The sequence below is a fragment of the Hemiscyllium ocellatum genome, chromosome 23 (assembly GCF_020745735.1).
Source record: "Hemiscyllium ocellatum isolate sHemOce1 chromosome 23, sHemOce1.pat.X.cur, whole genome shotgun sequence".
Classification (NCBI taxonomy): Eukaryota; Metazoa; Chordata; class Chondrichthyes; order Orectolobiformes; family Hemiscylliidae; genus Hemiscyllium; species Hemiscyllium ocellatum.
In genome coordinates this window covers 49,400,630-49,425,384 of record NC_083423.1, presented here as the reverse complement: position 1 = coordinate 49,425,384, position 24,755 = coordinate 49,400,630, and the positions used below count along the sequence as shown (strand labels likewise).

Genomic DNA, 24,755 nt, shown 5'->3' with positions numbered 1-24,755 from the left:
TGCATCCATATTTAGCTGCACCAGAAAAGAGGTTAACACAGCTCTTGTGGCGCAGTGGAGGCCCAGGTTAAAGCCCAGGTGTGGAATAACATCTCTGAACATGTTGATTAGACTAAATAAAAAAAAAAGAGGTTAGAGGGGCTCTTATGGTGCAGTGGTAGTGTCACTACCCCTAAGTCAGGAGGCCTGAGTTCAAGTTGCACTTGCTCCTGAATTATGTAATAACATTTCTGAACAAGTTAGAAAATATGTGAAAAGAAGACAGGCAAAAGATAAAACTGAATGAAATGACCACCTCGTAGCATGCAGGCCTAAGCTTATTCCAAGGCTGGCCTGAAATGGAGCCACAGCCCTTGGATCATTACTTGAGAAAGTATCATTTTAAGATGTTGAATGTAATTATTTTATAATTGCTCCCTAATATTTTGCTTTGTGTAAACAGTCTTTCACTACTTGACCCTTCATAACCTTTCAAACTCGCATCATGTTTCACACGATCACCATTTAATTAGTTTAAATCCAGTGAGGAAAAAAACTCAAACATGCCAAGTCCCTCTTCATAACTATTCGCTCGTAATCCTTATAACATGCCAATTGATCTAAGCTTTGCATTGCTTTTATAACCTCACAATAATGGCCTGCCCAAAGATACATTATACATAAATTCCCCAGAATATCTGTACTTTAGTTATCATATGCACAAGATAGAGAGTGAGAATGACAAGGCCAAATATCTATCACAAAACAATCTATACTCACATCATTTCCACTTTCTAACTTGTTTTGATTTGGTTCAATGCGTTCTTCTTTTAAGCGAGCAATTTCCTCTGCTGCAGTTTCTTGATGTTGGTCCCAACTATTGTTTCGAACAGCAGCTTCCAACGCTTTGATATTACTTTCAGCAGTTTTATTTCTATGAACCTGAAATAAGAAACTTTTTTGAGAGGATGTGATTGGTTATTTTATAGAACTGATAATCCAGAGATCTGGAAATAATGCTGAGAATTCTACCACTATAGCTTCAGAATTTGAATTCCGTTTTAAAAATCTAGAAATAATGGGCAGCAAAAGCAAGAATGAAGATGTCACACTGTTGTTAAAAACTCAACTGGATCACACAGTCCTTTATGGAAAGCCCTGTCCTTGTCTGATCAATCCTATTCCAAAAACTAGGCAATCGATTCTCCACCATCTAAAGCCGTCTGCAGCAACGAGCCTCATCACTGATTAAGGGCTTATGTCCGAAACGTCGAATCTCCTGCTCCTCGGATGCTGCCTGACCAGCTGTGCTTTTTCAGCACACCACACTCTTCCGTACAGTACAGTAGCATATGAAGAAACAAACAAACAATCATTGGAGTAAGACTCCATCCAGAAAATAAACCCAAGGGATTTCTTACTTGTACAAGACAATATTTACATATATTTGGAATACCCAGAGGGTACGATAACTTAACACACCCCCATTTAACTTTGACAGAAAGATTTTAGATGGTGGTATTGCCCTGGCTGCCCCATGCTTTATAGCACCTCTCAGCACATAATCCTGGACCTTGGATTGTGCCAGTCTGCAACACTTGGTCGAGGTCACCTCCTTGCTTTGGAAGACCAATACGTTTCAGGCACTCTAAAGTGCATCTTTCACAGAACTGATGGTGCTTCAGGCACCGTCGATGTTTATCTCAGTGTGTGTCCCGGGCAACAGACCATAGAGCACAGAGTCTTGCGTGTATTAAATTCAATTTGATCGCAAACATAGAACCAAAATGGTTTTTTACTTCAATATTCAACAGGAAAAGTTAGTGTTGATTGAAAAACTGATTGGGGACCCATTGCTACCTGAGGGGTAGAGCCTGACAGCAGAATACGTTTACTGCTGAAATTGATAGAATTTACAAGATGTGTTGAGGAGGAAAGGGAAGAAGATAGAGGGATTTCATACACAGATCTGACAAAAGAATCCAGAGTTGCAACTGACACATGTACATTGTCAGGCTAATTAAACTTAATTGACATGCTCAATCCTAACCTGATGAAGCTGAATACCATGTATCCTGTTAGGACTATATACTATTCTCTAGTTTCTCTGTTTCCATATAGATGCTTTCAATTTAAATTTCCATTCTCTTCGACTGAGAATTCCTGACCATTCTGGTTGACAGAGACCTTCATTATGATCATTTTATTTCATGCACTGCTGCCCTTGGTCCTATTCTTCCCTGCCAGGCACAGAATGGGGTTCTCCTTGTTCAAACCTTCAACTCAGGCGACTGACTGTGTGGAGTTTGCACGTTCTCCCCGTGTCTGCGTGGGTTTCCTCCGGGTGCTCCGGTTTCCTCCCACAGTCCAAAGATGTGCGGGTCAGGTGAATTGGCCATGCTAAATTGCCCGTGTTAGGTAAGGGGTAAATGTAGGGGTATGGGTGGGTTGCGCTTCAGCGGGTCGGTGTGGACTTGTTGGGCTGAAGGGCCTGTTTCCACACTAAGTAATCTAACCTAATCTAATCTATAAACTATCTCCATATATAGCAGACTATCCACTGTAATTTCTGTTACTTCGATACATCTTCCCCTCCTCTTAATTTCCTGCACTCCAGTGCATCTCCTCTACTTCCCGTACCTCTGCCCTTGAATCCCACCCCTCCAACCACAATAAGAACAGAATCTCCCTGGACCTCCCCTTCCACTCCAGTAATTTACAGGTACAGTGCATTATCCTCCACCATTTCTGCCACCTACAATTAGACCCCACCACTCGAGACATATTTCCCTCCCCATTCCTATCTGCATTCCATGGAGATCATTCCCCCACGACTCCATCATTAGGTGTTGTGGTTCTGTTCGCCGAGCTGGGAATTTGAGTTGCAAATGTTTAGTCCCCTGTCTCGGTGACATCCTCAGTGCTTGGGAGCCTCCTGTGAAGCACTTCTGTGATGTTTTCTCCATAAACTCTTCATTTATAGTGAATATAAATGCCGGAGGAAACATCACAGAAGCGCTTCACAGGAGGCTCCTAAGCACTGAGGATGTCACCTAGACAGGGGATGAAACGTTTGCAACACAAATTCCCAGCTCGGCGAACAGAACCACAACAACGAGCACCCGAGCTACAAATCTTCTCCCAAACTTTGATCATCCATCATTAGGTCCATACACCTTCACCAACTCATCCTCCAGTCCCAGCGCCTTCCATTGCCATTACAAGAGGTGTTAAACCTGCACCCACACCTCCGTTCAAGGCTGCAAAGGATCCTTCCAAATCCGGCACAGATTTTCCTGCACATCCAAAAACCTCATCTACTGTATCTGTTGCTCTCGATGTGGTCCCCTCTACACTGGGGAGACAGGACGCCAACTCACAGAACGTTTCAGGGAACATCTCTGGGACACACGCACCCAACAACCCCACTGCCCTGTGGCTGACCACTTCAATTCCCCCTCAGCCAAGGGTATGCAAGTCCTGGACCACCAAAATCCAAGCCACCCAATGCCTGAAGGAAGAATGCCTCATCTTCCCCCTTGGGACCCTCCAACCACACAGCATCAACGTCGACTTCACCAGTTTCCTGATGACCCCTCCCCTCACCCTCATCCCAGATCTAACCCTCCAACTCAGCACTGCCCTTTTGATCTGATCTTCTTTTCCACCCTCCTCTCTGGCCTATCACTATCACCCCCTGCCTGCATCTACCTTTTGCCTTCCCAGCCACGTTCCCCCCAACACCTTTTGGTGGGGCGGCACGGTGGCACAGTGGTTAGCACTGCTGCCTCACAGCGCCAGGGACCTGGGTTCAATTCCCACCTCAGGCAACTGAATGTGTGGAGTTTGCACGTTCTCCCCGTGTCTGCGTGGGTTTCCTCCGGGTGCTCCGGTTTCCTCCCACAGTCCAAAGATGTGCGGGTCAGGTGAATTGGCCATGCGAAATTGGCCGTAGTGTTAGGTAAGGGGTATATGTTGGGGTATGGGTGGGTTGCGCTTCGGCGGGTCGGTGGGGACTTGTTGGGCCGAAGGGCCTGTTTCCACACTGTAAGTAATCTAATCTAAAAAAAACCTATTTATCTCTCAGCAATTCCGCCCCCCCACCCCCCACCCAAACACTCTTGATGAAGGGCTTATGCCTAAAATGCTGACTCGCTGAGCCTTTCCAGCGCCATACTTTTCGACTCTGCACTCCGTAGCAACTTTCCGCACAAGGACAGGAGATGCAACATCTGTTGTCTTCCCTCATTACTCACCATCCAAGTCCAAACACTGCTTCCATATAAAAACGCAATTTACTTGTAATTTAACATGATGTGTTCATTGTTCACAATGAGGTCTCCTCAAATACAGACTCAGCTGATGGTGACTTTATGAAACATCTCCTTTCAGTCCATAAGCATGAATCTGGAATTTCCAATCAGCTGTCATTTTAATTCTCTATTTTGTTTATATACATACATTGATGAAATGTGGTGTCAGTGGCTGTGCCAACATTTAATGCCCATCCCTAGTTGCCCTTGAGAAGGTAGTGGTGAGCTGCCTTCTTGAACAGCTGTAGCCCATTTGGTGTAAGTAGATCCACAATGTCACTCAGGAGCGAGTTCCAGGATAATTACTCAGTGACCTAAAAGGAAAGGCAATATATTTCTATATCAGGACGGTGTAGTTTGGAGGGGAACTTGCGGCTGGTGGTGTTCCCGTATGTATCTGCTGTCTTTCATCTATGAAATAATAGAGGTTGTGGTTTGGAAGGTGTTGTAAGTAACACTGGACAATTTCTGCAATGCATCTTGTAGATGGTGCCCATTGCTGCTACTAAGCCTAACGGAGGAGAAACTGAATGCTTGCGCAAGTGGTGTCAATCAAGTGGTGCCAATCAAGTGGCAACTTTGTCTTGTAGATGATGAACAAGCTTTGGGGATTCAGGTGTTGAACTACTTGCTGCAAAATTGCTAGCTACTGACCTGCTCTTGTAGCCATAGTACTTAAATGATGAGTCCAGATCAGTTTCTGATCAGTGTTGAGTCCCAGGATGTTGACAGTTAAGGATTTGTTAGTGGTAATGTTACTGAATCTCAAGGGGCAATAGTTAGATTCTCTCTTGTTGGAAATGGCTAGCACAAAATAACTTTTGTGCTACAATGTTACTTGCCATGTGTCAGCCCAAGCCTGAATATTGTCTATGCCCTAATGAAAGCGAAATACTGCAGATGCTGGAAATGTGAAACAAACACAGAATGCTGGAGAAACTCAGCAAGTCTGGCAGCATCTGTGGAGAAAAATACTGTTAGCATTTTGAGTCTGCTAAGAGTTCTGAAGAAGAGTCGTACTAGACCTGAAATTCTAACTCTATTTCTCTCTACTGATGCTGCTAGACCTACTGAGGATCTCCAGCATTCACTGTGATTGTCTAGGTCTTGTTACAAATGAACATGGAATACTCCAGTACCTGAACATGGCACAACCCAGCAGCAATTTTAGACTTCATGATAGAGGGATGGTCATTGATTAAGCAGCTGAAGATGGTTGAGCCAAAGACATTGCCCTGAGCAACTAATGCAGAGATGTCCTGAGCTGGAAAACTGACCTCCGAACAACCTTTCCATCCCTATCTCCTGTAGCATTCTAATGACGTGTTAGCTCAAGGAACACTATCTCATCTTTTAACAGAGCACTTTACAGCCCTCTGGGCACAACATCAATCCGACAACCGCAGATTAATCTCTACTGATTTTGCTTCCTTTCTCTTTGCAAGGTCTGGATTTTTTTCTCTTGTTCCTTATGTTTGCTTTGAGATAGCTGTTATCCAGAATCCTGCCACTCATGCCACCTCTACTTACATCTTTTGATTCTTTACTTGTCCTATTTCCTATAGCCATACACCATGAGTGTTTATTTTCAATCTCTTGGCATTCACTTCATTACAGACGACTTTACATTTTGCTCTTTTACCATCTTGCCCCATCCTCCCACACCCTCGCCCTATTCACTTCCTTCAAAATCTTCTCATTTTTCCCCATTTCTGATGAAAGATCATAGATGTGAAATGACATCTTTGCTTTTCTCATTTTACCCATGCTGACAGACCTGCTGAGTACTTCTGCTTATATGATACTATTCCTTTTGTTCGGGAAGTACAGTCTTTCAATTATGACTGATTAAAATTCCACTGCCATTTTCACCCCCGAGTAATTTTTCCTATAAGTAAGAAAAAATGCAATAAGGGGAAACATTCTTTGGGGCCAACCAAATAACTTCATTTTTAGTAACAAATTTTCAATTGTTGATTGTTAGGTAACAATGTAACTGCAACTTCTAACAGGGTGCACTTAGTTTGTGTTTAATTCATACATGTCAACCTTGTCCAAACCTCATTGTCTTAAAGTTGCAGAACTATTTTCTTCAACTATTGCAGACAATCCGGTGCAGATACACTCACGGTGCGGTCAGGAAGGACCTGTTTCATTTCTTTTAGCCTTTTCTTACATGGGTTTTGTACAATCAAGTTGCTTGTTAGGCCATTTGAGAGGCATGTTAGGAGAGAACCATAATGCTGTACATCTGGAGTTACATGTAGGCCAGATCATATAAAGAGGGCAGATTTACATCCCTAAAAAGTGTATTAATGAACCAGATCAATTTCATAACAATTCGATAATTCCACAGTCACTATTACCGAGGTTAACTTTGATTCCAGATTAATTACCAAAATTCAGAGTTACTAATCCTTATTTCATATGCATAGCAAATTATAAACTGGTGTGAAGTGCTTAATTAAAATAAATCATCAATTTTGTTTCACAGTTTTCAAAACTGATTCCTTTTAAGTTCATAAAAGTATGAAGAAAGTATTTCTGTTATAAGTGTGTCTGATTGTTGCACAGGTCAAGCTACCATTTGAAAAAAAACACATTGTAAATACTCCTCTCCAATCAAAGCGATTCAGTCTCTTTGGAAATGACTAAGCGATGAGATGCATTTGTGGAATTGCACAAATAGAAGTTCCTAACCATGCCAGAAGATTAAATGTTAATAAAAATAAGATGTCCATGGGAAAAATGTAGTGACTTGCTGGTGAGAAACTAGACCTGAAATAATCTCCACAATTAAAAACAATTTATGGATTCAATGAGTCATTAAGTGCATTGGTGATGTGACTAATGCAATTAATAGATGACACATCCATGACACATCTAAGTAGACACCCAAAACCAAGTTTACATCACTGACCTTTTCTGACTACACCAAAGCTCATATGAATCATTTCAATGTCTTAAAATATTGCAGTGATCATTCAGACAGAATAAATACAAGTCACTTTTTCTTGACTCAGCTGAATGTCTAGCACATATGGAAACCGATCATCACTTTCAAAAGTCTTTCAAACAAAGTACTGAAACTTCAGAGGCAGAGTTTACGTTCTTCAAATACGTCTGCCCATTTCTTTTTCAAGAGAAGTTTGGCAATGATTGGCACAGGCAAAATTTAGAAATTCCCATACATTGGGGTAAAAGTCTGAAGTTCTAAAATTTTCTTATACAGAGCAGAGATAAAACTTCCTGTTACTTGGCCATGCATGGTCAGTCTACCCATTAGGACACTGGCATGTACCTGGAGGAATTCCAGCTGCCAGTGGCAAGTTCCTTACTCCCACCACTGCACCCACAAAGTATAACTATTAGGTCAAACTGATTGGTCAGACAACAATAACAGTAGACTGTGAATTGACTGGTACGTGAATCAAATGACAGACTTTGCCACAAAGGATTTATTCATCTATAATTAACATCGTAAAGCTGGATACCTTGAAGTGCCTACGCCCAAAGGCGACATATAGTCACAGAGATGTACAGTACAGAAACAGACCTTTTGGTCCAACTCGTCCATGCGACCAGATATCCTAACCTAATCTTGCCTATTTACCAGCACTTGGCCCATATCCCTCTCAACCATTCCTATTCATCGACCTGTCCAGATGCCTTTTAAATGCTGCAATTGTACTGGCCTCCTCCACTTCCGCTGGCAGTTTAGCGCATACACTCTCAACCCTCTGCGTGAAAAAGTTGCCCCTTAGGTCCCTTTTATATCATTCCCCTCTCACCACATGTTCATCATGTCTTTGCTATTCATTTCCAAAGACAATGATTACTAGTTGACTAAGTCCAATAATTATATTTGACTCTTCTCAGCCATTTTACTGTGTGGATATTTTAAGATCTAATGGACATGTGAGAGAAATAAAGAAACATTCTGCCCTAATCGTTTGATTCTGACCAGAACTAATATATCGATTCAAATGACTAGCCAATAAATGTGAGGGCTTCTAGATCCCTCTTTCATACACAGAAGTTAAAATTAAGAATTAGTATTTCATACAAACTAATTGGTTTTTTAAAAAAACAGGTCTGCAATTCAGTGCAGGGCAACATCACCAGAATATTCATTCTCCACTTCTCCCTTCAATTCCAAAAATCATTTATTCAATTGAACCTACTGAACTTACTGAATACTTGTCTCCAGAATGAAGTGGCTTTATCTGGTTCTTTTCTCTTGATAGACCTTTTGCTGGTGATTGATCTTGCAGACTTATCAAATTTAATCCTTTCCTTTTATCTCTTAGAGAAGCTTGCTGATGGCGTTTTATCCTTTCAAGTTGTTCCTCAACGCTCATTCGAGGTCGTGGACCTTCTGCCAGAAAAAGCTGCTCAACTGCACTCCTGGGTCTTTCCTGCTAGAATGACATTTAATCACATTTAACAAATATGCTGTTCTATTTAGGGGGAAAAAAAAAGATGCAAGGCCTGATTGTTTGTGGTCGAGTAAGTGGCTGCTTGATTTTGTTCTCAAATTAGCATGCTCTGCTGCCATTCCAGCCTTTCAGTACTGATGCATTCTAGGTTTTTCATTCCTGGCAGAAATATTGTTTATGCATAAGCACTAATTGGTCAATCCCTCAGGAATTTCCATAAGTAACAGTGTGAACAAAGGGGAATAAAGTTTCTAAGTTTTAATAAAGGAAAGAAAAGGAGTTTATTTCCTGGAGATTTGGAACATGGAAGAGTCGTATTAGAATGAAGAGGAGATAATAAAAACAAAATGTGATTTGTGTATTTGGATTTCCTCTTTCAAGTTAATTTTGGAGTTTGCACGCAAACTGTTCGGAATTGTGAATAACTAATGGATAAAGATAATAAATCACATTATCAGTATAGATTGTGAAGAAGTTGAATAATTCAATTTTCAGTGCTTCTCTTAATAAAAAAATCTGCAGGTTACACAGAAGTTTGGACTGATGCACTTTAATTAACAATATTTTTGCAAGTAAGTCCTTATACATACCACGTTAGGTACAATACCATCCATTTTTCGATGCTTTCTTAAAGTAACATAAGAAGCAATTGTAGAAGATTCAGGCATTGGTGATTTGCTTCGAGGAGGAACTATACCAACTGGAAAAGACAAACCTGCAAACATGGAAGTTAAGTTAAATAAATAGCTTTAAAATATTTTTGTTGCCCATCTCATGCAATACACTGAACATGAATGTCAATATGAGCAAGCTTATTTTTACAGTGCTGCAAGCAGAAACCAATAAACACCAAAAGAGCAACAGTTCAAAATAGGAAGAAAAATATTTTGCCTATTCCATTCGGATTCTTCAAATTATGAGTTGTTAGATGTGCTTTAATATCAAAACACAACTGTAACTGTTACATACTGGATCAAAGATAGAAACACAATTTTGATTCATATTGAGCCTGATCGTGCATTGTCATTCCACATATACTTTAGCTATGACATTACAAAGTATCTTTGTTACATAAAGTTATTATTATAACTAAGGTTAGAGGCATGAAGGATTCCTTTCTTAATCCAACTCCTCCAGTGGCCATATGGTTTGAATTTAAAAGAGATAGTTACACAGCCATAAGTTACATAAGTTCACTGTCAGAAACGAGTTAAAACATAAAACATGGAACAGTACAGCACAGAACAGGCCCTTCAACCCACGATGTTGTGCCGACCATTGATCCTCATGTGAGGTAAACCCAATGTACAAACTCTCAAATTTCTGTGACCATATGCATGTCTAGCAGTCTCTTAAATATCCCCAATGACCTCGCTTCCACAAGTGCTGCTGGCAATGCATTCCATGCTCTCACAGACAGATAAAAGCAAAGTACCACTGATGCTGGAAATCTGAAGCAAGCACAGATAATGTTGGAGAAACCTCGAAGCTCTGCCAGCATCTGTGGAGTGTCCAGTATGACTCTCCTTCAAACTTGAAATGTTCATTCTGTTTCACTCTCTACAGATGCTCCCAAACCTGAGTTTCTCCATAGCTTTGTGTTTGTTGCAGGCAATCATGGCACCCAGTTCAACATCTTATCCACAATCAGAACCTCTAATGTTACAGCACTTTCCCAGCACATTACTTAAGTTAAATCTTGTATTTGAGTCTTGGAAAGGTCTTTCAACCCATCATCAGCTGACTTGGAGATAACAGTGCAATCTACTGAGCTAAGCTGAGACAAAAAAATTCCTGAGCGCTACTTGATTCCTTTGAAGTTGAGAAACATGTTACAGAACTTTTTGGAAATGGTAACATGGTCATAATATTACTCTTCTATTAATCCACAGGCGAAAGTGAGGACTGCAACTGCTGGAGATTAGAGTCGAGAGTGTGGTGCTGGAAAAGCACAGGAGGTCAGTCAGCATCCGAGGACCCTTGTCCAGTCTGGCCAGTATGTGCTCCAGGTTCACAACAATACAATTAACTCTAAACTGGTCTCTCAAATAGCCTTGGAAATCGGCTGCTCCTTGGATGCTGCCTGAACTGCTGTGCTCTTCCAGCACCACTAATCCAGATTCTGGTTTTCAGCGTCGGCATTTATTGTTTTTACCTTGGAAATCATTCAATTTCTATCTAAATGACAAAGAAATATGTTCTTAAAAAATGGATGAATAGACAGTGGAAAGGAATCCCAGAATAAGTTGCAAAGTTAAATTTTGTCTAGTTTCCCCTTCAAAGTCCTCCTCATCACCTACAAAGCTGTCACATTGACTATTGGACAACAGCCTGACACACTCACCATCGTTGAGAATGTCTTGCCCATGAGTTGCCAGCTCAATAATATACATTCAGAAAGGTGTTGGCCTGGGGATCTCAAAGTCGACATGGGAACCCATGAAGTTCCATTGCATCAGACCAACATGGGCAAGGAAATATGTAAGTTACCATTTACAGTTCTACTTCAATATTCCTCCAAATTTGAAAAATCAAGGAGGTACAGAGAATTGACTTCTGGTGTCAACAAACAAATCTATTACAAAGAGTGATCACTTAACACAATCACTGACCAATTTGGCTGAATCCTGAAGGACATGTATGCTGTACAAAGCATTAATAAGATGGATAATTCTACTTGACTTCATCATTTTGCTGAAAGTAGTGGTGAGAGAGACCACTGCATCGTCCTTGTGGAGACAAAGTTCTGTCTTCACATAGAGGCTATTGCCATCAAGTTGTGTGACAGCATCATAAAATGGCATAAGTTAAGAACAAATCCAGCAAATAAAAGCTAGACATTCATAAGGCACCGTGGCAACTATCAGTAGAATTGTATTTAATGACAACCTATGGTCTATTGATTTTGCATATTCCTCAATTTACTATTAAGGCAGGGGCCAAGCCCAATTCAATAGCGAGGCCAGGACAATATTTTAGGAACAGCAACACATAGCTTTTCATTACATTAGTTGGCAGTTTTTCATTATGGTACAATTCACGTGGTAAGCAGCATGTGGTAGGCTCAAGGGCTCCACTTTGCCAAGCAGCTTTTGCTGCATTTGTTGAAGTCATCAAGAAGCTGTGCTGAATTGTTCATCATGTTTTCTTGGTCCTCTTCTCAGCCAGGTGAGCTTTCCATTTCTCCTTAACTCTTCTGATGTCTCTCTAAACAATGAGCATCTGGACACCCTTTCCATTGGCAGTTGTCTCCCATTATGTGTTCATGTTTACCATTTTCAGAATCTTATATGTAGGTGTTTTTGTGGGAAGGGGTGGGTGCACAGCAAGTTGTGACTCAATGTACAGATGGTTTTTGGAATACAGTCATCATACATCCAATGAACATGGGCCAAGCAAGTACCAATGCCATTCGATAAATGATTATATGTTGACAAAATTAGCATGCTACAGGGTCTTGAGGTGGTGATTTTACCCCACCAAGGCATACGAGACTACATATTTGCAAAGTTGAAAGTTATGTTGTCTTTTCTTGTGCTTGGCTTAAATTATCCAGGTCTACCTACCGTACTGAAAATATAGTCTTGGGAGGCCTGCAGTTTGAGGTTCTCAGTCAAGTTGCTTTTGCTCCACATACACTTAGAGCAATAGTTTTCGTAATGTGTACATTGGTTTCAGCATCAAATGACAAATTGCCTGTGATTGTGGAACTTAGATATCAGCAACCTCCACTGTCACATTGACAGCATTTTGTTTTGGATCTTAAGTAAGGCTGAACAGCTTTCCATCAGAGATGAATATGCTGGAGTATGTGCATTGGCATACAACCTGATTTGACCTCATTGTGAAGCTCAAACTCTGACAATGCTCCATCAGTGCTAATCTTAAGCCTCAGGTTATCATGAAAGGAGAAATTATTAGCTTCAGCTGGTAGCTATTTTCCTTCAGCAGCTTAAATTGACCACTTATGCGCATATAATAGAATGGTCTTGTCTGGTCGAGAATAACAGTCGTCCTTTTTCTTCATGGCATTTCTCTTGCAGCTGTCAAGATTGAGATGATCATGTCAATCAGATATCTACAGCCTTACAAGGGTCACATGGGCAATGCTCTACCCACAATGCTCAGGAGTGAAATGCTTTGGTAGTTGTTGCAATCACTGGGATCATTCTTGTTCCTGTTACAGGGCAGAAGTTTTTGCATCACACATATCCTGGGCACCATATCCTTTTCCAGCAAGACAGAGGTTCTCGCAGATGCTTCAAGACTGCTGGTTTCTCATATTTAATGAGTTCAAATAGTATGGCATCATTGCAACACGACCTGGAGCTTTATTAATAGTCAGCACACCAATAGCTTGGTTAGGTTCCTCCAATACTAGTTTGACATCAAGTGCTTCACTGGCAAGCATAGTTTCTCTGTTGCATACAGAAGCCTCAGTGATCATATTCTCCCTCGACTTCAGCCCAATGTTGTGTTCCATACAGCGATACTAGCTTTGAACGACAATTTTCTCTTCTTGTTTCCAGTGTGTTGACTGCAGAATTGTGGATTTCAGTGTGGACTAATTTTAAAGTGTGTTTGTTCAATTAAGCCAAGAACTGCTGGCTTTTATTTGAATAGGCAGCACAGTTAACATTGATATAAAGATGGTCCTTCTGCTTCATTAGTTGCATTGGACCCTGATGCACACCACAAAGGGATCTTTATTACAATTAGTACTAAGGTGGTTCTGCCTTGGTAATTGAGGTCATCACTGGGGATAATCAGGTCTCTAGCTGCCAATGGATGCCCCTAATCACCCTTAGCATGGATCACTCTGAGAAAAAAAAAGTTATTTACCAGAAGTTTAGTTTAGGAGCAAAGTACATGTAGTTTCTATACAGTTCCATTTATCTGTCATCACACTGAATCCCCTCAGTAGGTAAAGACATGCTGTCTCAGTACGGCTATTGACAGAATCACTGAGTGCCTTGTAGAAGTGGTCTTTCCATTCTATTGTGCAGCATGACATTGGGAGCTTAAGCACTCATGAGGTTTACTGGCCCTGTTTGAGTTGAGAGTTGGATAGTTAGGACATGTTCTGAAACATATTTTGGTTTTGTCATTAACAGCTGAAAGTTCCTTACAGTGAGTCCTTCAAAATTCTACCCTCCTTAACGGACATGCAGTGCTTTTGTTTCAATGATCCTTTGAGCGAGTCTTGAGTTTTGCAAAAAGGCAACTTTCATCCTTTGAAGTTTCATGCCAATCACATCTGCTTGCAGACACTGGCAATCAGTTGCAAACCATCAGTTAGCTCTGTGCACCTGATTCTGACTGTTCGGCTTGCCAATCAAGGAGTTATCCCTATGTATTTCTGTTTCCTGATGCAATGGATTTGGTCCATTGTTAAGCAAAGACTCTAAATTCCATGTATATTAAAATAGTTGGATTGTGGTGAGTTAGCACCTTACTTGTTGGATGCTGGTTGACTTCAGTGAGTAGCAGCTTATCAATGGGATGCAATAGTCTCTCCCACTATTGGAGACAGCCCAGTAGTTCCAACTATATGTGCCACTTTCATTCAGCTTAATTGCTTTCTCTCAGCTTAATTGCTTTCTCTCATGTGTTAATGCCCTCCAGCAAAACAAGAATGTCCTCTTCAAAGCTCAAGCTGCACATAACTTCTACATTTCCCAGCTGCCCAAATATAAGCGAGATAAATACAATTTCTACTGATGGGGGAGTCCAAAGCTTGGGCCATATTTTAAAAATTAGGGCCAGATCATTCATGATTGGGTAGCAATTCTATGCTTAAAAATGTGTTGTTGGAAAAGCACAGCAGGTCAGGCAGCAAAGGAGAAGGAGAAGGAGAATCGACGTTACGGGCATTAGCCCTTCTTCAGGAATGAGGAGGGTGTGCCAAGCAGGCAAAGATAAAAAGAAGGGAGGAGGGACTTGGGGGAGGGGCGTTGGGAATGCGATAGGTGGAAGGAGGTTAAGGTGAGGGTGATAGGCCGGAGTGGGGTGGGGGCGGAGAGGTAGGGAATAAGATTGCAATTCAAGATGGCGGTGCCGAGTCTGAGGGTTGGGACTGAGAAAAGGTGGGGGGAGGGGAAATGAGGAAGCTGGAGAAATCTGCATTCATCCCTTGCGGTTGGAGGGTTCCTAGGCGGAAGATGAGGCGCTCTTCCTCCAGGCATCATGTTGCCATGGTCTGGCAATGGATGAGGCCAAGGACCTGCATGTCCTTGGCGGAGTGGGAGGGGGAATTAAAGTGTTTAGTCACGGGCCGGTTGCGTTGGTTGGTGCGGGTGTCCCAGAGGTGTTCTCTGAAACGTTCCGCAAGTAGGCTGCCTGTCTCCCCAATATAGAGGAGGCCACATCAGGTGCAGCGGATGCAGTAAATGATGTGTGTGGAGGTGCAGGTGAATTTCTGATGGATAATAAAGGATCGCATGAGGCCTTGGAGGGAAGTGAAGTGGGGGTGGGGGGGTGTGGGCGCATGTTCTGCATTTTTTGCAGTTGCAGGGGAAGGTGTCGGGAGTGGAGGTTGAGTTGGTGGGGGGTGTGGATCTGACAAGGGAGTCGCGGAAGGAGTGGTCTTTCCGGAATGCTGATAGGGGTTGGGAGGGAAATATATCCTTGCTGGTGGGGTCCGTTTGGAGGTGGCGGAAATGACGAAGAATGATCCGATGTATCTGGAGGTTGGTGGGGTGGAAGGTGAGGATGAGTGGGGTTCTGTCCTGGTGGCGATTGGAGGGGCGGGGTTCAAGGGCGGAGGAGCGGGAAGTGGAGGAGATGCGGTGGAGAGTATCGTCAACCACGTCTGAGGGGAAATTGCGGTCTTTGAAAAAGGAGGCCATCTGGGTTGTTCGGTATTGGAATTGGTCCTCCTGGGAGCAGATGCGGCGAAGGAATTGGGAATATGGGATGGTGTTTTTACAGGGGGCAGGGTGGGAAGAGGTATAATCTAGGTAGCTGTGGGAGTCAGCCGGTTTATAGTATACGTCCGTGTTGAGTCGGTCGTCCGAGATAGAGATGGAGGGGTTAGGAAGGGGAGGGACGAGTCTGAGACGATCCAGGTAAATTTGAGGTCAGGGTGGAAGGTGTTAGTAAAGTGGATGAACTGATCAACCTCCCCGTGGGAGTACGAGGTAACACTGATACAGTCATCAATGTAGCGGAGGAAAAGGTGCGGGGTGGTGCCAGTGTAGCTGCGGAAGATGGACTGTTCCACATATCCAACGAAGAGGCAGGCATAGCTAGGGCCCATGCGATTGCCCATGGCTGCTCCTTTAGTTTGGAGGAAGTGGGAGGATTGGAAGGAGAAGTTGTTAAGAGTGAGGACCAGTTCAGTCAGTCGAAGGAGGGTGTCAATGGAAGAGTACTGGTTGGTTCGACGGGAAAGGAAGAAGCGGAGGGCTTTGAGGCCTTTGTGATGGGGGATGGAGGTGTATAGGGATGTCCATGGTGAAGATAAGGCGTAGGGGGCCGGGGAAGCGAAAATCATAGAGGAGGTGGAGGGCGTGGGTGGTGTCCCGAACGTAGGTGGGGAGTTCTTGGACTAAGGGGGACAGGACGGTGTCAAGGTAGGCAGAGATGAGTTCGGTGGGGCAGGAGCAGGCTGAGGCAGTCATGTTTGTGAATTTTGGACACATGGTAGAAACGGCCGGTGCATCACCAGGAAGACCATCGCCGACAGATTTGCGGCTTCCACGGGGTCCACAGCCACCGGGAACAACACCGTTTCTGCATTCGCCGCTGCCACTTCCGACCCCGGAGTTGCCGTCACAGCATCTACTTCCGCCCCCAGTGACGTCACTCGCCTACACACTGACCACGCCGAATGTGTCTCTGCCCCGTACCCATCCCCACCCCCGTGCCTAACCTCACCCCCACTCCCAGCTCCAGCCCCACACCAGGTCCTAGCTCCCAGCCCTGCTGTATTTTCACCATCCCTCCAGAACTACCCCTCTCTGAGGATGAAAGATCAGTCCTCAGCAGAGGCCTCACCTTCATCCCCCTACACTCCCGGATTAACGAATTCAACACACGGCGAGACATCGAACAATTCTTCTGCCGCCTTCGCCTCCGTGCCTACATCTTCAACCAGGACTCCCGCCTACACTCTGAGGACCCCTTCTCCCGCCTCCAACACACCCCATCCACCTGGACATCCCATGCTGGCCTCTTACCCCTTGATCTCTTCATAGCCAACTGCCGCCGTGACATTGACCGCCTCAACCTCTCCACCCCTCTCTCCCTCGGAATGTGCAGCCTTCCACTCCCTCCGCTCCAACCCCAACCTCACCATCAAACCGGCAGACAAGGGAGGCGCGGTAGTAGTTTGGAGCACCGATCTTTATATTGCTGAGGCTAAATACCAGCTTGCGGACACCTCCTCCTACTGCCCCCTTGACCATGACCCTACCTCCCACCACCAAACCATCATCTCCCAGACCATCCATAACCTCATCACTTCAGGGGATCTCCTATCCACCGCCTCCAACCCCATAGTCCCACAACACTGCACCGCCCGTTTCTACCTCCTGCCCAAAATCCACAAACCTGACTGCCCCGGCCAACCCATTTTCTCAGCCTGCTCCTGCCCCACCAAACTCATCTCTGCATACCTCGACACGGTCCTGTCCCCCTTAGTCCAAGAACTCCCCACCTATGTTTGGGACACCACCCATGCCCTCCACCTCCTCCATGATTTTTGCTCCCCCGGCCACCAACGCCTTATCTTCACCATGGACATCCAGTCCCTGTACACCTCCATTCCCTCATCACGAAGGCCTCAAAGCCCTCCACTTCTTCCTTTCCGCCGAACCAACCAGTACCCTTCCACTGTCACTCTCCTTCGACTGACTGAACTGTTCCTCACCCTTAACAACTTCTCCTTCCAATCCTCCCACTTCCTCCTAACCAAAGGAGCAGCCATGGGCACCCACATGGGCCCTAGCTATGCCTGCCTCTTCGTTGGATAAGTGGAACAGTCCATCTTCCGCAGCTACACTGGCACCACCCCACCTTTTTCTCCGCTACATTGATGACTGTATCGGCGCTACCTCGTGCTCCCACGAGGAGGTTGAACAGTTCACCCACTTTACTAACACCTTCCACCCCGACCTCAAATTTACCTGGACCATCTCAGAATCCTTCCTCCCCATCCTAGACCTCTCCATCTCTATCTCTGACGACCGATTCCACACGGACGTATACTATAAACCGACTGACTCCCACAGCTACCTAGATTACATTCCTAATTCCTTCGCCACATCTGCTCCCAGGAGGACGATTTCCAATACCAAACAACCCAGATGGCCTCCTTCTTCAAAGACCGCAATTTCCCCTCAGACGTAGTTGACGATACTCTCCACCGCATCTCCTCCACTTCCCGCTTCTCCGCCCTTGAACCCCGCTCCTCCAATCGCCACCAGGACAGAACCCCACTCGTCCTCACCTACCACCCCACCAACCTCCAGATACATCGGATCATCCTTCGTCATTTCCGCCACCTCCAAACGGACCCCACCAGCAAGGATATATCTACCCCCCCCCCCCCACCACCCCTATCAGCATTCCGGAAAGACCATTCCCTCCGCGACTCCCTCGTCAGATCCACACCCCCACCAACCCAACGGCACCTTCCCCTGCAACCGCAAAAAATGCAAAATTTGTGCCAACATCTCCCCCCTCACTTCCCTCCAAGGCCCCAAGTGATCCTTCAATATCTATCAGAAATTCACCTGCACCTCCACACACATCATTTACTGCATCCGCTGCACCCGATGTGGCCTCCTATACATTGGGGAGACAGGCAGCCTACTTGCGGAACGTTTCAGAGAACACCTCTGGGACACCCACACCAACCAACCCAACCGTTCCGTGGCTGAACACTTTAATTCCCCCTCCCACTCCGCCAAGGACATGCAGGTCCTTGGCCTCCTCCATTGCCAGACCATGGCAACACGATGCCTGGAGGAAGAGCGCCTCATCTTCTGCCTAGGAACCCTCCAACCACAAGGGATGAATGCATATTTCTCCAGCTTCTTCATTTCCCCTCCCCCCACCTTTTCTCAGTCCCAACCCTCAGACTCAGCACCGCCTTCTTGACCTGCAATCTTCTTCCCGACCTCTCCACCCCCACCCCCTCTCCGGCCTATCACCCTCACCTTAACCACCTTCCACCTATTGCCTTTCCAATGCCCCTCCCCCAAGTCCCTCCTCCCTACCTTTTATCTTAGCCTGCTTGGCACACCCTCCTCATTCCTGAAAAAGGGCTTATGCCCGAAACGTCGATTCGCCTTCTCCTTCGATGCTGCCTGACCTGCTGCGCTTTTCCAGCAACACATTTTTAAGCTCTGATCCCCAGCATCTGCAGTCCTCACTTTCTCCTAGCAATTCTATGCACCAGGACTGATCAGTAGGTGGAACCATCTTCTGAAACAGTAGTTGATGCACGATCAATTTTAAATCTGAGATTGATAAATCTTTGCTTTCTAAAGGTATTGCAGGATATGTGATAAATGTGGATAATATGGAGTTAGAGATCAGAGCTAAACTGCAGGCTGAGTGGTTTGAAGAGCTAAATGATTTATCCTTGTTCCTGTGCTCTTGACATCTGTTTGGAAGCAATAATAGAACAAGATTACAGTGGAACTGAATTAAACAGCTGTCCAGAAACAAAATTACATTTGATATCAATCCTAACAATATTAACTCAGACTTGAACCAGTTTAAGATCAGTTTGTAACAAACATCTTCAGAATCGTAGCCATGGAGTGGTTGCACTCCATTTGAATCTGACCTAAAACCATTTAAAGTATGAACAGGAGGACAATCAGGTGAAGTGCAATCCAGATATACAAATCTTATCTTCTGTATACTACTACTGCTACCTTTAGATGTGACACTTTCTTTGTCAGGTACCACTTCTGACTTCTCATCCACATTTGATTCATCAACCTCAGTCACAGTTGTCAGTTCTGGTTCACTCTTGTACAGTCGATAATCAGGACCCTGTAGTTGGAAAGTGATTTCTATTAAGTGGATAATTTGCTGAGCAATTAAGTCCTCAAGACTCAGTTAAATTCTAATCAGGATCAATTTTTAGAAAAGAATACTTGAATCATTGCCCACTAATGGACAAGAAAAACTGCATACATTTTGTTTAGAGAGCAATGTTTAATATACAAGAATATTATAACATCAAAATTACCTTTGGCACATTCCAAGAAACTAAGAAATAGATATATGTATAATCAAGACTATCATTTTTTTTCCAAAGAGTTATTTTGTGAAGTTTGAAAATTATGCAACTACTTATTCAAAATTTAGTCCTACTGCAAAAAACTTATTTGGTTGCGAATACTGATAAAAGATATCCATTTTAGATTTTGGTATTAAGAAAGGACATTTGGAAGATAGTAAGAATCTTATAGCAACAATAAAGTGAGTTCAAAAGCTAGTCAAGTTGCTTAAAGTGTTAGCATAAATGGTTGGGCTGCCATTATATTACCGTTTTGGTGTGACTGCAAATCAGTTTCTTGTGTTAATGAACACCAAATTGCGTCTAACCGATTGAGTGTTACAACTGCTTGGAATGAGTTTATACTGACTTTCAAGAGCACTAAAGCCAAGAGATACATGAACCCCTCCTTTAATGGCATCACAAACTAGGCTCTGCCATTCAAACGGATTCAAAGCCATGTTTCCAATAAATGGCCTGCTGAAATCCCGAGATCTATATTTTCACATGTAGCAAGCTGCTCCCTCCAATAACACAGATCATTAGTAGGGAAGCTGTGTTTGTACAGTTAACGAGGCATTGACGTAACTTATTTGTTACTGATTTAAAGAAGATGCATAATCTATAGTTTAAATTGGGTCTAGCAATTGCAGAAAATGTCAGAACTCATGGTAATCCAGACACAATTTGACATTAATAACTGCAGTATAACAGCAGCCTTTATACCCATCCACTGATGGATTTCATTTTTAAAGTTACATATTAAGGTTAGATTCACTAAATGAACTGTCCTGCTACAAAACAATTGATAGCCATCAAGCATAGAAATTAGGTAAAGGCAAAAATCCACCACACATTTTTTACTTTACTTAAAAACCTAAAAATATTTAATTCCATTTAATTTAGCACCAATACAGAAATCTCTAACAAAACTTTAATTCTTCAGTCATGTATTGCAAATATGAAAATAAATTTAGTAAAACATCTCTTAACAATTGCTGATTTTGGGACAGATTACTGAAAGGGAATGAATCCCAAACAGTTAACTGAAGATGCCCTGAAAATGCAAATATTATGAACAAATTTTGCAGATACAATTCCACTTAAGATTTTATTTTAAAACTTGGGTTATTGGGCTACAATTACGCAGGACAGTTCATTTGTAACTACATCATTCAGGAATGATAATCCAATAAAGGAAGCAATGACAAAGTGACCAACTAAAAAATGAAGCAACAAAATAATCACATGACATAAAACAATGAGAAGGGAAACGTGGGAGGAGCAGGTTTAACAGGCAAACAGTGGCAATAATCAGCCACTTACAGAATCTGCTCCATGCTTTGGATCTTCTGGTTCATGGTGGATCTTCATTTCATCTGGTTGATGTACCAGGTTTCTGGCAGAACAGGGCCAAATGATGCTCTCACTGGGATGAGGGGGAACTGTGGGAGCCCTCTCTGTCAAGTCATATAACTGGGGAAGAGGAGGGCGAGGAGGGGCTGTTTCATCTTCCTAAAGAGTCCATATAATAAATGCACTAACAGTTTGAGATATACCAGATATTCCTTCAATTTAAGATGTATGCAAATCAACATGACCATGTTCCATCATTTAAGTTCTAATAAATGAGAAAGCAAATACAATAAAATTCATATGGTCTGGCATTTCACAAACCAGAAAGCTCCACCAATTGATTTCTCTGATCCCACCCTGATAACGAACAAATGCTTTAGTAAAGATTTTCTGATGCGAAATGACAATGGACCATTGGTGGACAACATTGTGAAGAAGTTCTGTTGCAAGAAAGAAGTCAGCTGCTGTTGAGTAACCTTGTGACACGAAAGCTGGACTGTTTTAATGCTTGATGGGCTGTTTGAGGCATTTTCCTTTACTTAACAGGTGAATACCTTTCTCTGGTTTTGTATCGCACTTTATCGTGGAATAAGAGGCTTAAATGATTTATTTCAACATGCCATCAGAGAAACTGAAGATAGCAAGCAGAAATCACGGATATGCAGCACACAGCACAACAATGGATGGGGGCCTGTGTCATTGATGTCTGACTGTCATATTCAAAACCCATCATGAAGAGATGTTTTTATTATTATTTGGGAGTGATGGTCACTTGTGAACATAAGAAAGCATAACGTATTGTGCTTTTTGTGATCCTTTCTAGTTTGCCAGCACAACACAGTCCAGCTGCATTCTGGATAGTACAAACTTTTACTGCAATATTTTATAATCTATTCTTCAATTCAAAGTCATCCCTTTCAAATGATTAGGCAATTACGAGACTTTTTTGGCACTGACATTTTAATTATGTTGGCTAATTTGAACTGCTGAAATTTCAATATTGTGTCAAAGTAACTTTGAATAACCAGAGTAGGGTGTCCATTACAAATAAGAATGGATGAGGAGTACATTTTTCTATTTACACTCCTCCATCTTTTAACTTTTGAAAAATAAATGTTCTCCATCAACTAGAACTGTTACCAAATGAAAGTTCTATCTTTGTGTTAAAATATCAGGTATTAATTCAAGGCTGTCTAAACTTCATCTACAGATTATAACTAAAAGTTAACCAAAGATGTTTCTTCCCACAACAACCAGTGACTAAGAATAAATTGCTCACCTCCTGCCTACACCTTAAAGTAGAAGCAGATCCAGGTTGTGAGCCAGCAGTACCTAAAAGGGAAAAAAGAAATTAGATGTTTTGAAGCCACAGAATTTCAAATAAAATTCTTGCAATATTTACTTGTGGAAACTCATCTTATTTTTGAATTCCATGTGATGTACTACTATCCTGGAAAATGTTTTCAAACAAACTTAAATGATCTTGTCCAAAGAGTGCCCTGCCTTCTGTTTAAGTAGAGGACAGAGATAAGCAAGCAATTTTCCTCTTAATTTTCCATCCAGAATAATAGGAAGAATGATTCCTGATTTGATCCATCCAAAAGGTTTAGAGAAACTTAAGCTTTGTGAGCATAAACACTGGATTTAAGTAAGTATAACAAGTATTAAACAACAGATTAAAGTAAGCCTGGAAAACTGCTTATACAAAATTCAGTAGGGTGAGCACAATTCAACAAGAGTGAATGTAATTACATAACATACGGACAAATGAGAAGTGCAGGAGGGCCTGCCCGGAGCAGCACCAGCATTCCGAAAGATGAATTTTCAACTTGATGATGCTACGAAACTGCACTACTCGCATACCAAACAGCATAAGCAGCAAGACACTGACAGAGCTAAATGAACCCACAATCAACAGATCAGATCTAAACTCTGCAGTCCTGTCACATACAGTTGTGAATAGTGGTGGACAATTAAACAAATCATTAGAGAAGGGTGTCCATAAATATCCATACCCTCAATGATTGGAGAGCTCAGCACATCAGTGCAAAAGATAAGACTGAAGCATTCACAACAATCTTCAGCCAGGAGTGCCAAGTGAATGATCCTTCTTCGCCATCTCCAGAGGTCCCTGGCATCACAGACATGAGTCTTTTGCCAAGTCCATTCACTCTATGTGACATCAAGAAAGTTGGAGGCACTGGATACTGCAAAGACTGGGTCCAGACAACATTCTAGCAAGTGAACTGAAGACTTATGCTCCACTTGCACATTATCCAACCACATCAATTATATCCATTGCTCGCGATGTGGTCTCCTATATACTGGGGAGACCAAACACAGACTTGGGGACCAGTTCATAGAGCATCTGTGCACCAACCAAATCAACCTTTCAGTTGCTATCCATTTTAATTCCCCTTTCCACTCCCCTAATAACAAGTTCATCCTTGACGTCTTCCACTGTCAATGTGAGACCAAATGGAAACTGAGGAACAACACATTATATTTCATCCGGGAAGCTCACAGCCCAATGGCTTCAACATTGACTTCACCAGCTTCAAATCCCTCCTCCCTCAGCCTTATCACATGTCTAGCCCCACCCCTCCTCCTCACCTGTCTGACCAGTCCTAACCTGCTCATTTATCCAGTCCACCTTTTCCATTAACCAATCACAACAACCCCCACTTGCTTCTACCTATCACCATCCCACCTATTCTTTCCTGAGCCCCACCTCCCTCCCTCTACATACTTCCCCCTCCCCAGTGCTAACAAAGCGTTTTGGCCTGAAGTGCTGACTTTCCTGCTCCTTGGATGCTGTCTAACCTGCTGTGCTTTTCCAGCTTCACATCTATTGACTTTGGCTTCCAGCAACTGATATAAATTCACAAGCAATGCTCAGCAGGAGAGTTACAGAAAAAAAAATCTCAAATCAGCCATGACTAAAGTTAGAAAATCTACAGGAGAGCTGCAATTTAAATATTGCAACTTTGGCACAGCAAAGAAATAACTGATTGGGAGGTACTGGTCGAACTTGAGGAAAAAATACATACTCATGGATTCTTGCCCAAAATATTGGATGGGCACACTTCCACAAAGTCTACATCATGGTACTGCATAGCAGATTTTAAACAAGTGGAGTAAGTGAACAAGTAGCAGAATGGAAATTAAGTTGGCTACAAAGTTGTATGTAAACAGGTAAAGATAGTTACTTGGATTGACAAAGATGGGAAGTGGTGCCAATGTTGTGTACATGCACAATTTGGACCTGGCAATTATTGAGAAAATTTTCAAGTTTGTGGATGACCATTAATTTTGGGATGTAAGTAATACAGAGAAGGGCTACGTTAAGTGTCTCATAAACTTGAAGAATAGGTGTGAAATTAGCATATGAACTGCACTATATATACAGCTTGGCAAGTCAGTGTTTAA

At 42.8% G+C, this 24,755-nt stretch overlaps 1 protein-coding gene across 4 annotated transcripts in view; it reads right to left on the bottom strand.

Moving 5' to 3' along the window:
• Window positions 1-24,755, bottom strand: part of plekha5 (pleckstrin homology domain containing, family A member 5) — a 341,912-nt gene that overhangs the window by 20,180 nt on the left and 296,977 nt on the right. For 2 of the 4 annotated variants that reach the window (XM_060842969.1, XM_060842971.1), the window contains 5 exons: window positions 22,606-22,658; window positions 19,621-19,741; window positions 9,322-9,446; window positions 8,486-8,713; window positions 760-921 (listed from right to left, as the gene is read on the bottom strand). In XM_060842969.1, the coding sequence (XP_060698952.1) occupies window positions 760-921; window positions 8,486-8,713; window positions 9,322-9,446; window positions 19,621-19,741; window positions 22,606-22,658 (689 nt within the window). Of the gene's footprint in view, window positions 1-759; window positions 922-8,485; window positions 8,714-9,321; window positions 9,447-19,620; window positions 19,742-21,296; window positions 21,486-22,605; window positions 22,659-24,755 lie in introns of all 4 variants that reach the window. The other 2 variants (XM_060842972.1, XM_060842970.1) reach the window with 2 other exon arrangements.